The sequence below is a fragment of the Musca domestica genome, unplaced genomic scaffold, assembly GCF_030504385.1.
Source record: "Musca domestica strain aabys unplaced genomic scaffold, Musca_domestica.polishedcontigs.V.1.1 4, whole genome shotgun sequence".
Taxonomy (NCBI): Eukaryota; Metazoa; Arthropoda; class Insecta; order Diptera; family Muscidae; genus Musca; species Musca domestica.
Genome location: NW_026712328.1, coordinates 22,537,096 through 22,555,240, shown reverse-complemented (window position 1 = coordinate 22,555,240; position 18,145 = coordinate 22,537,096). Strand labels below are relative to the sequence as shown.

Here is an 18,145-nt window from a genome sequence, read left to right as displayed (position 1 = left end):
ACTTAAGCCAGTCCAAAAACGTTCTATATATTCACTCTAGCATTTCGTCCGGAAGCTAGAAGTAGGTTGATAAAATTTTACAAAGAACTTTTGATATTGAAAATGGGTGATGTAGGTCCACGTTTTGGTATAGCCCCCATATAACGGTACCTCCCGATATTCGGTTTTTTATGATTTTAGTGACATTATTCACCGGAATTGTTTCAAATTTGGTGTTCGTACTTCGTAATGAATACTACAACCTACGACAAAAATTGTCTGTGCAAGTCCACGTCTTCGTATATTTTGATGATGTTATTTTGATGATTTTAGCTACATTATTCACCGAATTTTATTTATTCAAGTTTCACATTTGAATATTGTAATGGTTTATGACAAAAGTTGCCTACGCAGGTCCACGTCGTCATATAGACCCTAATATAACGGCTACATTCGGTATTTTTAAAATTTGAACAGAATTTTTAACGGATTTAATTTTTTTGAAAATTGCCAAAATCGTTAAAAATGGTGGAGGGTATTCATAGATCGGCCCGGCCGAACTTACAGCCTTTTTATTTGTTATTGTGTCAAACTTATGGTAGACGTAAAATTTAGCTTTCATGTTGCTGTGTACTGTAGAAGAGTAGGGGGAGTGTTGAGAAGATTATTTGTAACAGACAAAAGGAAACGAGATAGACCCATAGTTCCTTTTGATGATCTGCATATAATCACATTATGAGTCGATTTATGCATGTCCGTCCGTATTTTTGTAAACAAAGTATAGGTCGTATTTATTGCTCGATCGAGATGAAATTTTGCAAAATCATTTGTTTGACCCAAGGACGAATCCTATTGAAATTGGAGATAATCGGCCAAAATTTAGATGAAGCTCCCACATATATCTTCGTCCGATTTGCATTTTATTGTGCCCAAACTTGTAATATCAGCCCAAACAGTATGGAATTTGGAATTAGACCTGAAAAGAGGTATATTAAATTTGAAAAAAATCGGTTCCGATATAGCTTAGCTCCCATACATATTGTTCATCCGATTTGTTATTTTTGTCCTCCGCAGCCGTAATATGCACGCTGTGACGATAGTATTTGCGAAATTATATCAAATGCAGCTCAGAAATAACTTTGCTAAATGTTATCGAGATCGGTTTGAATTTGAATATAGCTCCCATATATATCTTCGTCCGATTTGTCTTTTATTGTGAACCAAACGTGTAATTAGCCCAAATGTGATGGAATTTGGCCAAATTGAGTCTAGAAACTAGGATGTCACATTTGATGAAAATCGGATCAGATATAGCTATAGCTCCCATATTCTTCATCCGATTTGTTATTTTTGTCCTCAGCAGCCGTAATATGTACTGCGTAACAACGATATTCAGGGAAACATATCAAATTCAGCTCAGAAATACATTTTTATCGAGGTCGGTACAGATTTGGATATAACTCCCATAAATTTAGTCCTCTGGACTTTAAATTATAACTATAATCATAGTTGGTATGATTTAACTCTCACAAATTTCCCATAAGAACTTTTATTTTTATTTAAAGCTCTACTAAATATAAAAAGTTGTGTTGGGTATCAAAACGTTAGCCCCGCCCGATTTTAAGACTTTTTTACTGGTTTTTGCCTGTAATTTAGATATTAGGGGCCAATCGTAAAATTTATAGAATTTTCAGATAGGAGAATTACCTTTGCGCCACCTTGTACATATTTTTTAACATCAATTGATTGATTGTGAAAATGGAAATATATTGGTCGGGAATAAATAGCAGTGGAGAATGCAGTTATGGGCGCAATACGATAAAGGAAAAAATATAGACAATATTCTGCTGCCGGAGGTAGAGCCTATTACAAATTTTAACCCCCAAATTTGAAGCGATTCCGTGGAAAAAGTTTAGCCACTTCAAATTATAGAATATCGGAAGGTACCGTTTGCTTGCTTGAGCTGATCGACACTTTTCTATTTTTTAGTGCCAACCTTGCTTTTCAAAATACTCCACACACAATCGTTCAACGGATTGATATCCGGAGATTATGGTGGCATTGTGCGCTGGTCTGCTGCTAAAATGTTTGCGTGCCCAAGGCTTTAATACACCCTCTATAATTTCGCGATAATATTCGACATTTATTCTGATGCCACGGTCGATTAATACGAGCGGAGAGCGACCATCGGCTGTTATGGCGGCGCTTTAGTTCTGGTGGCCAACCGAAGGTGCACATTTTCAGCTGACCTCTTGGGCAAGTAAACACGAGCATTTTGTTTATTTACAAACTTCTGGACAACGAATGTTTTCTCATCGGAGAATACCAAATTTGGCAGTTCACCACTTTCGGCCAAGCGAGTCTATTTTCTTCTGTTGCGGTGTAAGTTCTTACACTTTTGGAATTTCAATGGCTTTACCCCGAACTCATTTTTCAATATTTGCGGAATGGGTTGCGATATGTTCAGCTTACGAGCCATTTTCGGCCACTGCGACGCGGGTTTCCATCAAGACGCCTCTTTACTTTTCGAACCATTTTTGCTGATGTTTCTGTTTTCTTCCGTCCACTTCCTTGACGTCGGGCTACGCTACCAGTATCACGGTAACGAGCGATGGCACGAAACACAAAAGACTTATTCACGTTTAAATGCTGAAGTGCTCTAACGAAAGCCACTTGTGGTTTTCCAGCCAAATGTAAAGAAATCAAACTATAACGCTTGAATTCCATCACGAATAACTTTTTTTCTTGAAAATTCTCACCAAAATGCTTGTAAACAATATAATGAGCTGTCACTGGAATAATTTTAACTACTGACGGACGGAGTGGCTTAGAAATAACAGCAGTCTGAAATTGGTTGTATTTTTTTCATTTCACCCTGTATACGTGAGTACTATCTTCATTTGAATCAATTTCTACCAATTTTGCGGTGGACACTTTTGTCTAAACCGATATTCATCAAAATCCGTTTTATTCCCAATAAACGTGAAATTGGATGTAGATATATATTGGAGCTATAGATATATCTGAACCGATTAGACCAATTTTCACATTCCTATTTCTAGGCTCAATTTGGTACTATATGCCAAATTCCATCCTATATTACACATTTGGTGCAACAGATGCGACCTGTACTGTGTTCTCAAAAATGCATGGACAGACGGACATGCATAAATCGACTCAAAATGTGATTCTATTCAGATCATCAAAGGAAACTGTTGGGTCTATCTCGCTTCCTTCTCTATGTTACAAACAAATGCACAAAGGCACAACTGACCACAGTGTGGTCTAATGTATGGAGACAACTTGTTGCATATACTTTTGTGCAAAATTTTGAAGAAACGAAATCTTTAACCTCCATCCTATGGAAGAGGTAGTAGAATAAATGTCAATAAATTTACTATTTTGAAACCAACTTAAATTCGATTAAAATATAATAATGCCCGAAGTTTGAATCAAGACGGATGCTTCGTTGACCTCATATGGGATTGGAGATTTTTTCAAAACATTGGAAGTTTGTGGGAGATGTACCAAAAAATGAATAGATATTAATTATTAGTTCTTGTAATGACAACGTCATTACAGTATATTGTTTATAAGAAGATTCAAAGTAAAATAACAAATTTTCACAAGTTTTAATCCTTAATTGGCGAAAGAATCCCTAAACACTGGAGTTGTATATTTTATTAAAAACTGATATTTGCAAAACGCGTGGAAGAAACCGTATTCCAGGGAATATGCGTTTTAGTCCCCGCCAGAACACTGTTCGTTGCATTTAAAAGTTTATGTGGATACTCAAATCTATTTGACATTTTTTTGTTTCTTTTTATTTGAAATTTTGATAAACACTTGCATACACATATTTATACCAAGGTCATGTATTTGGATTATCGTTCCTTTTTTATAACAATTGACAAATTTATTCAAATAATGTTTATTATTTTTATTACTGCATTCAAAATTGCAAGATATACTCTATTCTAAATATTCGTACTTTTTTTAAACTTTATTTGCGAAATTATTCTCGCTCGTTTTCATAAACAAAAATAATATTCTTAAACAAACAGTATTGTTTACATCCGTTATGTTCGGTAGTGAATGGTTTCGATCCGCGTTAATCAAAGTAATGAACGCACGATTTGACGTATTTTGAGCAACTGAAACTTGAACACCATCGACAGACCCAACAAACCTCCAACACTCAAAGAAACCATCAGACAAGTTAACTTACTCTCTCTTGATTATCGATTGAATGAAATTGGCAATTGAGTTAATATTGGGGTGGAGGGAGATGAAATTGCTGTGCTTTATTACAGCTATTTTTATGTACCAAAATAAATTGTTTTGTTTGGAATCTAAACTTTAGATTCAACATTACTTGTTGACCATAAAACCTACCACACCTTCTTTAATTGCTTTCATGCATCTGGATATTATTAATTCGAAACCTGCCCATCATCAGCCATTACAAGGTAATATAAACAATATACTTATGGCAAACCATAGGGTTGAATATATGTATTGTTCCCTACAAAAGTTAATAGCAAAGGGGTATATTTTTCTTATTAAAAAGTAATATCTTCTTATTATCAAAGTAAATTAATGCGAAAAATATGTCGATATCCCGATTTGCAATTATTTTATTTTTGCTAAGAAGTTGTTGATGTAGATGTAAAATTTGAAGTAAGTTTTAATGTTCGTAACCGTGGGACTTTAGCTTAACTTGAGTTTTCAGGTTCTTAAGAGATTCCTGTACCGAATTTCACACAAATGTATAAAAAATGTGTCTTAAATCATCAAAATTCCGAATTTTCGATGGAACCGTTATATGTGCGCTATAGGAAAACGTGGACCTTGATATCCATTACGAACTACAAATACCTTTTATTAGACAAATCCGTTGAAGAATGTGACAAAAATCACCAAAATACCGAATATCGGGAGGTACGGTTATACGAAAACGTGGACCTATATGTACAATGTTCCACCACTAAAGCTAGAACCCATTACGAACCACAAATACTAATTTTTAGACAAATTAGTGAACAATGTGACTAAAACAATCAAAATACCGAATATCGGGAGGCACCGTTATTTGGGGGCTATCCCATAACATGGACCGATATATCTCATTTTCAATATCAACCATCCTAGACACAGTGCAAACACCTGTGTCAAAATTTAAAGTATCGTGATTTCAACAGACAGACAGACGGACATCGTTAAATCGGCTTATGCTGATCATGAACATATATACTTTATGGGGTCTATGATGAATATTTAGAGGTGTGACAAACGGATTGACAAATTTAATATACCCTGTCTTTCAAGGTGCAGCATATAGCCCTATCTTTTGTTTCACTGTCAAACATCTTCAGTTTGGTCTATAATTTAACCTTGAATCGTATTTTTAAACAACGTCCGCAAATCATTAAATTCTATCGACAAAATTCATCGCTCGCTTCTTCGATTGAATGGGAGTCAAGATATGCCAGAAGCTTTGCAAAAGCTACCAATGCATCCAGCAAAAGTCACAGTATGGTATGGTGAATGGGCTGGTGGTATAATTGTTACGTATTTCATCAAAGGTTCTGCGAATCCTATCGTAGCTGTGAATGGTGAGCGCTACCATAATATGATATCCCACTTTTTTGCCCAAAATGCAAGAGCTTGTGGTTTCAACAAGGCGATGTCACATGCCATACAATACGCATAACAAAATGGTGAAAATTTTATTACACGTTCCTGATAGGTTAATTGGCCGCCTAAATAGTGCGATTTAATGCCTTTAGGCTATTTTTCTAGAGTTCTGCCTTAATGTATCTTCTTCTTCTCTTATATATCTTTAAAAGAGGGAAATGTTTGTACGTTTGATTGTTTGTTTATAATTTATAGACTCAAAAATTGCTAAACAGATTTTCCTGAAAATTTCAATACATACTACAGTATTGGAAATTCCACTATATATAGCATCCGAATCGGATCGGTTATAGATACAATCTCCAAATTTGGAATTTCTAAGACAAAAAAATGTTCCAAATTATATTGAAATCGGTTCAGATTTGAATATAGCTTCCATATATATTTTCGGCCAACCTCACATTTTTATGCACTAAACACTGTATGTTTGTCCGATTCCAATGTAATTTGGAATGAGTGAATTTGAAATAAACATTAATTTGCGAATTTATATTGAAATCGTTTCTGATTTGGATATTGCTCCCATATACATTTTCGACTGATTTCAAATATTTAATGGGCCAATCACGATATGTATGACCAATTTCAATGAAATTCGGAATAAGCGAAGAAATTTGGTACGAAAATAAATTCGCCAAAATATATTGAAATATTTGGATATAGCTCTCATATATATTCGACCGATTTCGTTTAGTTGATGCACCAGACACGATATGTATGTTCGATTCCAATGACATTTGGAATGAGTGACGGGATTTGGTCAGAAAATAAATTTACCAAATTATAGTAAAATCGCTTCAGATTCGGATATAGCTCCCATATATAACAAACCATTTCGTTTATTTGATGCATCAAACACGATATGTATGCCCGATTTCAGTGAAATTCGGAATGAGTGACGGAATTTGTTACAAAAATAAATTTGCCAAATTATATTGAAATCATACTTATTTTAGGCTTAAACATTGTACGCGTATATTTTTGTAAGGAAATACACATTTTTACTAAAAACAAAAGAAGGCAGAAGTTAGCCTTACTTTGCCACATTTTTAATACAATTTGAATGAGTGTATAGATCTGTTATTTTAAGCTCCATTTATGTCCAACAATTCATTTCCTAAGTGTCGTCCTGACCGCTGGTTTTTCGAAGAGTAATTTTTAGTATTTTCGCTCATATAGGCTAACATTTGGGCAAGTATCCTTATAATTTTCCCTTAAATTATATATCTTATTTCAATTATAAAAATCATTATATTCAATATATTCACAGAAATTAAAGAAACAACAATTTCAAGAAAATATTTCAATTTTTTAGAATTATAACAAGTTTTTCAAGTATGTCATCTACTTTGCATATGTAAAGATGTTTGAGTCTCAAGTATTGTTGCTCTCAAAATTCCCATACGATTGTCAACAGTGAATGGTGGACGTAGCAACGTCTAAACTGAAACAAATATCAATAAGATGTAAATAATTTTTTTATTGAAATAAAATCAATATTTCAAAATCAATTATTAGCTTTTTTTGCTATATTGTTACAATAGTGTTTTTGGATTTTTTAGCCTTATAATAAATTCTAATACACCCTAATAACTGCTGGGATAAAAACCACAAAATTTCGTTGATCAATTTTGTTAAGTATACACTCATGCTCGAGTTATTTCTTGTTAATCACGGGGTATGCTTGCATGGGTTTACCTTACAGCATTAAAGGGAATTTACCTGTGAACTCTGTATTTTATTGAAAAATGTCAGAAGCACGTTTTTTTACTTCCAATCACATTTAACCATAGATTGTAAAATTCAATTTAAACTAGCGCAATGCCACAAAAATATACAAATCGATGTATGTTTTAAAAAATACGAAATTGCTACTTTTAAATACCTAATTAATTATAATTTAATTTGCAATTTGATGTAATTTAACTATTACACTATTTCGCTCATTTGAGAGTTTTGACATCTCTTTCTTGCCTCTTCTGAGTAATGTTTACAATTCTGCCGGTCTCTTTGCTAAATATTGATTTACTGCTCTCTGTGCTACAGAGAGAAGAGAAACTTTTATGGTTTTAATCTTTACGATTATTAAGCTTCCATACGACACACGAACATACATACAAAAATTTAAATAAAGATATTAAACAGAAAACAAACTTTTAAATGAGGTACTATTAGAGGGTTACAAAATAAGTTATAATAGAGTTTAAACGGGGAGATGAAAGATGAAACAAGTAAAAAAGCTGTAAGTTTTTTAATACCCTCCACCATTTGGTACAAATTTGACAATTTCCAAAAATAAAATCTGTTAAAAATTCTGTTAAAATCTTAAAAATACCGAATGCCTATACGACGAGGTGGACCTGCATAGGCAACTTTTGTCATAAGTTATTACAATATTTAAATGCGACTCTTGAAGAAAAATCAGTTTATAATGTTGCTAAAATCATCAAAACACCGAATATAGGGGGTACCGTTATATGAAGGCTATACGAATTTTCTGGCATGGCATGTATCTATTACGAACTTCACATGCGAAATTTGAAACAATTCCGGTAAATAATGTCGCTAAAATCATCAAAATACCGAATATCGGGGGGTATAGTATATGGGGGCTATACGAAGACGTGGACCTACATGGCCCATTTTCTTTTTTATGCGGAACTATTACGAACTTCAAATACCAAATTTGAAACGATTCCGTTAAATAATGTCGCTAAAATCATCAAAATACCGAATATCGGGAGGTACCGTTATATAGGGGCTATATGATAACTTGGACCTACATGGCCCATTTACGAACTTAACCTGCCTATTGGCAAAATATACATGTGTGCAAAATTTTAGCCTTCTATCTCCATTTGTTCGAAAGATAGCGTGATTACAACAGACAGACAGACACACAGACAGACAGACGGACATGGCTAAATCGTCTTAGAGTTTTGCGCTGATCAAGAATATATATAATTTGTTGGGTCTGACATGAGTATTTCGAGGAGTTACAAACGGAATGACAAAATTAATATACCCTCCATAGTATGTTGGAGGGTATACAAATGCTTGATTTTCATCAGATTCGGTTTGTTAGCGTAAATGTGAGAATGCATTTTTTTAATCCTTAAAGTCTGACTTAAAATTAACCGTCATTTGAAGACTACACAACAACAACATATTCCTAAATTTGCCATTCCGTTTATAACACCTCTCAATATTTGTCATGGACCCCATATAGTATATATATTCATGATCAGCATAAAACTCTGTGTCGATTTAACGATTGATTTAAGGTTGAAATCAAGTTTTCCTATAGCGCACATTTAACAGTTATTTCGGATTTTCCATATTTTGACAATTTAAGCCACATTTTCTAAATCATTTGTGTTAAATTTGATATTTGTACTTCATAATTAGTTTTTACCAGAATGTACTTAGTAGAGTATGCATAGTGATGTAGGGTGTCATATTTTTCATACTCGTTAAAATATGTATTTGATATGGACGGATCAGATGAAGCTACCAACAGGAAGACTCTGCCACGAGTCAAAAATTCCTTTACCTTCGTTACCTTTACTTTTGTTTCTTAGCCGCTTTAGGTTAGCCTGTGCATAAATGTTATTAGTTACCTTTCTCATGGTCGTAAAATATTTGTCGATAATATTTAATTCATATATTGCTGAAATCTAATATATTACATATGTGGGTTATCGCTGAATTTCCAGCCAAATTTTAAAAAATTCATGAATTTTAGAGCGTTAAGCTATTTGAAAATATTTTTTTTTTTTTTTTGAAAAAGTGAAAATTATTGCAAATTTTACTTTTAACAATACTTTTTATTTCTTATAATTTTATTGATTTACATTCTTTTCCACGTGTTTCCACTTTTTGTTTTTAATATAATGCGAACAGTTTTTGTTTGGCGCCAATAATAATAGGTGTGTCTGGTTACCCTAAAGTTTGTGCAAAAGAGAGCGGTTGGAGAGAGAAATTTTGACAGTTCTTTCAGTGAGAGTTTGCAAATTCTTACTGGACAAATTTCTTCTTGCAATCTCTTGCAACTCTTCTTCTTCTCATTCATCGACATTCAATCAGATGTTTTCTATTGTTTATTTACTTCTTTTTGTGATTTTAATTTGAAAATATTGTTTTGGAATTAGCAAGACTAATTCTTTTTAGAGAACAACTTTACAAAATGTGAAAAACGTAAATGTTAATATGTAATAAGAAAATAAAAGACTATTTCCAACATTTTTATTTAAAAAACTTGTAAAATTAGTATTGCTTCCTTTGCTTTAATTCTCCTTATGGGGGACAAATTAGTTTGTTTTGACAAATCAGCTGATTAGTTGCAAGCTTCTGCAGGAATAGCGTCTGTTTACTTTTTGAATTTTCCTTGCAAAAGAGAATAAAACTACCTTACTCTCTCAGAAAGAAGTTGCTGGACAATCCTGCTGGAAAAGTAACCAGACACACCTAATATAAGGCTAGATTAAGTTTAAATTTCAGGAAATAGCGAAAAGTAAATATGGCATCTTTGACAACTTGGCAGGCCGTAAGTTGTTGCCAGATTGTAATTTTTTGTTTTCGATGTTTTGAAAGTGTTCTGCGCATAATTCTATTAATTTTTAGATGCCATCGGCCCCATAGTGCAGTGTTAAAATATAGATATATAGACCGATATTCGGTGGTTTGATAATTCTAGTTTTTTGAAAATTCTAACAGTTTTCTCCTACCAATCTTACTGTTTATATAGTTTATAGTATAAAGTGGAACACGTTTGAATCCAGATGCTTTTGCAAAAATAAATGTTTTATTTACCGAATGGTGGAGGATATTAGAAGTTCGGCCCGGCTGAAATTAATGTATTTTTACTTGTTTTTTTTTTCATTTTTAGTAAACAAAAACTTCCTTTTTATTATTCTCGAGAAGAAACCAGACGTACCAAATAAGTCTTCACACTGGCGGTTATAGAGTTTAAAAACATGTCTTAAAAGCTTAATAAGAGAAAAATCATTGGTTTCGTCCTAGAAGCTCATTGTGAAGATTGGACACTTCCACAAACAAAACATTAAAGTCTCTAAAGAGATAACGTATTTCATAGAATTCACTCACATCTGGCTTTATCCAATTAAAATCGATCACCTAAAATAACCATTTCTTATCCATACGCTAAACCAATGAATTTCAAAACTACTGCAGAGTGCATTTTTCACAGAGTTGATATCAAGCACCCGTGTTATCTTTTTACAAGGAAAGCTTTATTTCTTGACACAAATTCAATATCACTATGTGTTCTTGGCGCCCGATATAATAGTGCTAATGTTAAAAAACTTAATTTCTTGGAACTGTCGTATACACTCATCATTCTTTAAAATCTGGCGAACACACTTTTCTATATGGTATAATGATTAGATCCAGAGTTGTCCATTTTAAAAAGTAATTATTGAGTCCGATTTCATTTAGAATCGATCAACTTGACACCACTTACTAAATATCTAATTTGTCAACACAAAACACTTTGGAAGGTAGTCAGAAAGCAATCGTGTATTTTTCAGATAAACATTTTTTTTATTTTTATACCATTGAATTGGATTTGAAATTTTCACCGTTTATAAAAAATAATCTATACAACAACTAGTGCAATTAAAAGCTAAGAATATTTGCTGTGACACACCTAACACCTAACATGATAAAAAGTTTCAAATTGGTTTAAATACAAAACATTCGACCTCGAGCTGGATAAGGATAATCCGAATATAGGCTAAATTTTTTGAAATACTAAGTCGGATTTTGATCAGGAATATAAAGAAATTTAATCAACGATTTTCCTGAGTTGTTTGTCTTTCTTCTTTTGGGATTTAGGTATTTCCCCAATCGGTTCTTGAAATCTCTACTAAGTAGGAAACCAACGAGATTTACCTCTGTAAATGGTACAAGCAAGCATACAAAGGTGTCTTTGATAAACAAAGACAAAGAGCGCCAAATAAAAAGTGAGGCAGATCGTGGAATCTGTTGCAAAGCCTGACATTTCGTTTTCATTTTATTTTTGGGGTTGATCTATACTATGCGATTATCGATATCGACTGTGGCAAGATTAAAATATATTGAAGATCTCCGACACGGAGCTGCAATAAAAATTATAAACAGGAAAATATAGTGTTATGAATCGACTTCGCTCTATTGTCAAACGGCGAAATTCTAAGGAAGCTGATAGGCAGCATGTAACATAAGACATATAACATACCCGAGTTTTAAGATGCTGAGGAAGAAATAGGTTCTTCGACAGATAAAAACGAGACGTCTTTGGTCTCCAAAATCTTCCTCTGTGCGGAAATGACATACTACTACTCGAAAGCTGCATTCTTCAAAAATGGGAAAGGCGAGAGTCAGCGAACACGGGCGTACCAAGAAACAAAGAAGGGGGGAATGTTATATGGACTTACCGACATTTCAATATTGAATTTTAATCCGTACTGACAAAAGTTGCTAACAAAAACACAGATGAAATTAAGATTCATTTAATCTATACGCCTAGAAACACTTATTTACCTTTCAATTTAGGTATGGAAAACTTAAATGATATTTTTCCCAATTCCAACTTTTTCCTGGGGCTTGGTTTACTCTTTCAAGACGTCTTCATTTCTTTGACACATTAACTTCAACTCCAAGAAAATTTGACCAATTTACAATGTCAGATATTAATTAAATTTCCTCTGTAAAATTCTAGCTGATTGAATTATATTTTGAATGTTACTATTCATTTTAATGATGTCAAGAATTGCCACCCACTATATTAATGTCAAGTACGATAAATTATGCTTGGTTGACAAAATAATGTATATTTATCTTCTATAATATTGCAAAAAAATTTTCATTCGTAGTTGAATTGAAAAACTCAAAGTCACGGTGAAGACAAGTAAGTGTAGCAAAGGTCCACAAAAACTGTTATATAAAGACCGATTAGAAAACTTCACCGAAAGAAGTCCTGACAAGGTTGCATATGTCCATTTTCTCAAACTCGTCCTTATAGTAGTATTTATTGATTCTTTTAAGTTTTAATATTGATTCTTTAAAGTTTAAGATGAAATCATAACAAAGATCTATATTATTATTCTAATCATCAATAAAGAGTAAAAGCTTTACGATAGATTAAAATCGATAAGAAATAAATAAAAAAAATTGTATTTTTTGGATAATTTATAGCTTACAGAGTGAGTTCGTTTAGAATTAAAGAAAACAAGAAAGAAGCAGCTAAGTTCGGCCGGGCCGAACTTTTATTATCCTCCACCATTTGGAAGGAACTTGAAAATTTTCAAAAATTTTTCGAAAACTACTACTTAAATGAAAACCTGCATACAAAGATTTTTTGTCATATTCTGTAGTACCCATTACGAACCTCAAATACCAAATTTGAAACAATTCTGGTGAATAATGTTGATAAAAACATTAAAATACCGAATATCGGGAGGTACCGTTATATTGGGGCTATACCAAAACGTGGACCTTCATGGCCTATTTTCAATACCAAAAGTCCTGCAGACATAATATACATTTGAGTAAAATTTCATCAATCTACTTAATTTCGTTCGGAAGCTAGAGTGATTTCCACAGACGGACGGACATCGCTAAATCGACATAGAATTTCATGCTGATCAAGAAAATATATATACTTTGTGAGGTCTAAAATGTATATTTCGAGGTGTTACAATCGGAATGACAAACTTAATATACTCCATACTATGGTGAAGGATATAAAAACAACAAGTCAGCAAAGACTATATTCGGGCGTGGCCGACGTTGTGATATCTTACATCATTTTAATTTGAAGTAACATCTTTTGTAGATGTGAACTTCTGTCAATCCAAATATCGAGTTTCGTTATCTAATTTTCGATTGTAAGGGATATAAGTAATGTATTAATTTCAAATCGAAGATCTGATATTTTCAATATTCGAACAATATGAAACCAATATTTCACTCACATACCTTATTTGTATGATTTAGAACAAGCCAGAAAACTCAGAAAAAAATTCATTTATAATGAGAATACAGGTGATAGTGAGTAAACTCACGGAGATTCGATATTTAGTTGGTGCCCACAGGTTTATTTAACTGTTAAAAAAGCGAGACGTAAAATACGCCGAGTAATACTTATATTTTAGACATCAATAACAATTTCATCCTTAAATGAGAAGATAAATAACACAAATGACCTGCAAATATTTAAGTAAAGGTCTTTCCTCTAAAAAAAGTAGTACAAACACGAAATAAATTTAAGCAAGTACCCTTTAAAACAAATATATTTTATTTGTTTCGTTAATGAATGTATAATTCTCTATCTACTATAAATAATATTTCTAAAGTTATCAGTCTTTTAGTTACAATATGTTTTTTTTTTTTTTTCATTGATTTTTCATAAGAACCTATTAAAAATGTTTTCTGATTGCATTACCAATTAGAACTCCACAATGTCATATATTTTGTTAGCACTTTATCTAAACGTTATCAACATCGTTATGCAATAATATTCCAAACGAAACCAACTGAAACCAAAACAGAAAGAAAAAACAATATAAAAACAAAACATGTTTTCAAAAAAGAGGTGAATTGCATCACCCAAAATATGTTTTAAGGAAAAGAACATTTATTTGGATACAAATGATATGATAACCACAATTGTTGGCGTATTTTTATAAAAAAAATAAAACAATATGATAATACACAATTATAAATAACTATTTTTTAGTTAATAAAAAATTAGGTGTGTTGCTATCGATAATTGTTTTTATCGATAGCAACACACCATCATCCAAATTTTTAATAATTTAATTTAAAACAACAAACTAAAATTGAAACTGTATACGAATTTTTGAAAAATAAATACATGTTTGCATATATATTTTATAAGGCACCAGGCTTATATAAGGCTTTTTTCCTCAAACACATTGGTTAATAAAGAGAAAGTGAACTGTGGCAATAAAAACTAAAATTTAAAAATAAATAAAATAGAATTATATAAAATAAAGTAAAAAATAATTAAAAAAAAGTCTGTAAATGAGCGAGGATGTGTTGATGCATAGGAGGCGATATTAGAATTCCAATATTTGTTCTGAATGGAAACCCCATTACAACGAGTAACGTGTAAGCATTAAATACAAATACACGGAACTAACGGTGAAATTCCATGAGGGGATGAAGGAGAATTGCATAATTGTCGACTTTCAAAGTTGTTGTTGGCTAAGATGATTTGCGATGGCATTATTGCTGCTATTCGAATTGGGATTGGCATTAGCAGCTTTTACAGCAGCTGCATGGAGTTCCTGAATATACCGTTCTTGTTCGGCACGCCGATTCTTTTCCAAAATAAGAGCTCGTCTAGAAAGAAAGATACGACGTTAATATAAACTTCAGTAAAAAAGTAACCGGATCTTCTAAAAATATTTGTATTTAAAAAAACTATTATGATACATGGATTTTATAACAGAAAGTGTCAATTGAATTGACACTTCATGCGATATATTTCTTTAAACATTACGTCATAATTGGAGTTTCCTAAAAGCGATTCCGAATTGTTCTATAGAAAATTTATTCTGATTCAGTCTCCGGCTGGATACTCTGTTGAGTTACTATGTGGCATAACGAACTATCTCTAATGCTACACTATTTACAGTACTGCCTAAAAATTCAGATCGGACAAAGTGATTCGCCGTTCCGTGCTTTCCGTTGCTGCACAGGTTTAACGAACTCTGAGAAGTTAAGTCAACTGGTGTCGAATAAAGAGGAGTTATTTATTGAAATTGGACGGTCAGTTTAAGGAGAGATGGATATCAAAATACACTAATTTTATAACCGAGGCAAATTGTAATATTTTTTTCTCGAAAAAGCTGGCAATCGATCTCGACAGTGTGGACGGTGACTTAGTTGTTGAATAATTTAGCAATGGCGAAAATTGCCCCGTCACAACCATTTTTGAATTTTTAAAATTTGGATTTCTGCCTGCGAATAAAAAATATCATATTTTCAAAATATCACATACCTATAGCGCTCGTAAAATCCAACAATTGTACCCAATTCTTGTTTGAACAAACGAACTAGCATACCATCGAAACATTCCAATTCCTGTAGACTGAACATATTGAATTGCAACATATGATCCTTTGACGAATCTGCCTCCGAGTAGACCACCAACCATTTCGGAATCTCTTCCAGGAGATACGGGTTAGCGGGAACCAAGGCATTATGAGTATGCGCCGGTGGGGTATACGTTTCGGGACGTATGGCTTTTGGTGGTTCGGCTGATGTTGTATACACGTAATACGAAGTAAGGCAAGGATGTTGACGTTGGCATTGACCAGTGTATTGGTTTTCGTAGTAAGTACCATGAACATTGGAAACGACAGTACGCCAACCGACGGGCAGACCTTCGCGTTCTAGCGGATGAGACCAATGCGTTGTATGGGCATTATGATCAACATAGTATTTGCGACCATGTAAAGTGTAATGTGTAGCCCAGCCCGGAGGCAGGGGTAGTTCTTCTTCTACTGACTGTTGTGAGGGATGTTTACGTAGCTGCTGTTGGGCCTGCTGCTGTTGTGAGGAAGTTGCACTAGAGGGATTGTGATTATTGTTGCCTGTGTTCTGATATAGGGACTGCATCGATGAGGAGGAGTTACCCTGAGCATGGCTATGAGGTGTGGCACGTGAACTGAGATCATACGAAGACATCATTTGGTTATTGTTGCTAATAGAACTAGTCGATGTGGGAGATAGGTGTTTTGATGTTTGAAACTGATGGGACATTTGATGGTTACTATGATGCGAGTGATTAATGTTACTGGCGATTGACGTGGTATTACTGTAGATTGGTGACTCGGAACGATTGTCGTGTTGCGTGGATAAAGACATTTGAGACATACCATGTACGGGCGGAGTTAAGGTATTGGAAACTCTATAAGGATTTTCATAGATTGGATAAGACTCGGAAGAATAACTCTGGGCCAAGGGCGGATGTTGAGATTGTTGTTGTTGCTGCTGCTGATAGTGCTGATGTGGTGGTGTCTGGGGTCTAGGTGTAACACCACGAGGTAATTGCAAATGAAACGAATCCAAGCGATCTCTCATCACATTTGTATGCCCATCGAATGAATTGGCATGTTTCTGATTGGACGAATAGTAACTGGATTGCGAATGTTGCAATGGTGACGACTGTTGACGTCGCATTCGATCTATTTGATCAATATTTACATAATTGCTACTGCTACTTGCCAAATGGTTATGGTTCCCAGCCATATCTAAATTGTTGGTTGAATAATACGAGTGAGAGGACACAGCAGGTTGGTATTGCTGTTGAAATTGACGGTGTTGTGATTGTTGATGCTGCTGCTGCTGCAGTTGTGGTTGCATACGCCGTGTAGGTTGTATTGTCTGAGGTGGAGGCAGATTCGAGCGCATCGAACTCGTCGAAGGCGGCAACTGGGACTTGGCTCTTCGTGCATGATAGTAATCCGGTTGTGTGTCCGTATAGGTATTGCGACTCACGCTGCCTGACCTTCCACGTCCCGACAGCGTACCTCCAGAGCCACCATCACAGCTGGGAGAAGCGGAAGCACACCTTTGCAGAGTTTTCGACTTCTGCTTGGTTCTCTGGTCATCGAAAGACCACACATTAATCACCGGTATTTCGGGAGGAGTCTCTTTCTTAACATATTTCCCCACAACGCCCTCTTTGTGTGCCGCTGCAGTTTTGTCTTTCTTCCGCGAGAGCATTGTCGGTGGCTTTCGATTACACAGCAAAACGGTTAGGTAGTTCATGCAACAGATGCAAATCAAAACACTAAATATTAGGGAACTCCCAAAAAAACCAAAGACACAATCACGTCAAAATATCCTCATGCAAATCCCTCATGAATGCTTCCAAGTCGTACGGAATCGTACGCTCTCGTATGTGTCCCACAACGAAGAAGCAGCCTAATGTCTCACTTTGTCTGGCGAAACAACAACAAAGTCTACCTTTTAGTTGACGATAATAGTATGTTGCTATTGAGATTTCCCTTGTGTAGGTATGAATTTCTTCTTTTCGTTTCGTATATGATTATTAACAAGTATTTTTCTCGTTTGTTTTTCGGTCTTTTTAGACCTTTTAAACAATTAATTACAAAAATATTTTCTTCCCATTGCTGGATGCTAATAGGGACACGTAAATCGACTTTCGGCTAATCGGAGGAAAGAAGAAAGGAAAATTGGCAAGAAAGGTCGAGCAATAACAAAACCGCCGTGGGTCAATATGGTTCTAAAGATCGAAAGTAGATTACAGGGGTTTCAATTTCGATGTGTTTTATATGCGTGACATGGCGACATGTCAAAACAGCTATATTTTGAAAGCAAATACCAAAAGAAAAGTAAAAGAAAATGTTTGTGGTTTACGAACGTGCAAGGTAGATCTTCTCCTAATTGCTGTCATGAAATTACGTTTAGA

General features: G+C 34.1%; 2 protein-coding genes and 1 long non-coding RNA gene across 4 annotated transcripts in view; all 3 read right to left on the bottom strand.

The window, feature by feature from the left end:
- The window catches only part of LOC101897050 (cystinosin homolog), a 40,128-nt gene extending 35,983 nt beyond the window's left edge, over positions 1-4,145 (bottom strand). Inside the window, exon 1 of the mRNA XM_059126728.1 lies at positions 3,971-4,145. The gene's annotated coding sequence lies outside the window, so the exon portion shown is untranslated. The remainder of the gene's footprint in view (positions 1-3,970) is intronic.
- A 2,759-nt stretch (positions 4,146-6,904) lies between these two features.
- Positions 6,905-12,497, bottom strand: LOC109613071 (uncharacterized). 2 transcript variants are annotated; one of them, XR_002194789.2, is made up of 4 exons: positions 12,220-12,497; positions 12,114-12,156; positions 11,915-12,032; positions 6,905-7,120 (listed from the first exon to the last, which is right to left on the bottom strand). It is a non-coding gene; the product is annotated as an uncharacterized LOC109613071 (long non-coding RNA). The 2 variants fall into 2 exon arrangements; XR_002194788.2 differs by lacking the exon at positions 11,915-12,032.
- Positions 12,498-14,258: 1,761 nt separating this feature from the next.
- LOC101893152 (scaffold protein salvador) lies at positions 14,259-17,906 on the bottom strand. Its single transcript, XM_005185835.4, has 2 exons — positions 15,707-17,906; positions 14,259-15,045 (listed from the first exon to the last, which is right to left on the bottom strand). The coding sequence occupies exons 1-2, from the start codon at positions 17,479-17,481 to the stop codon at positions 14,892-14,894; spliced, it is 1,929 nt and encodes a 642-aa protein (XP_005185892.2). The 5' UTR covers positions 17,482-17,906; the 3' UTR covers positions 14,259-14,891.
- Positions 17,907-18,145: the final 239 nt, after the last annotated feature.

Excerpts from the sequence above, each read along its gene's own strand:
- LOC101893152 (XM_005185835.4), bottom strand. The coding sequence starts at position 17,481 with ATGAACTACCTAACCGTTTTGCTGTGTAATCGAAAGCCACCGACAATG. Across the intron at positions 15,046-15,706 it reads GGATTTTACGAGCGCTATAG|ACGAGCTCTTATTTTGGAAA; the intron begins GTATGTGATATT and ends CTTTCTTTCTAG.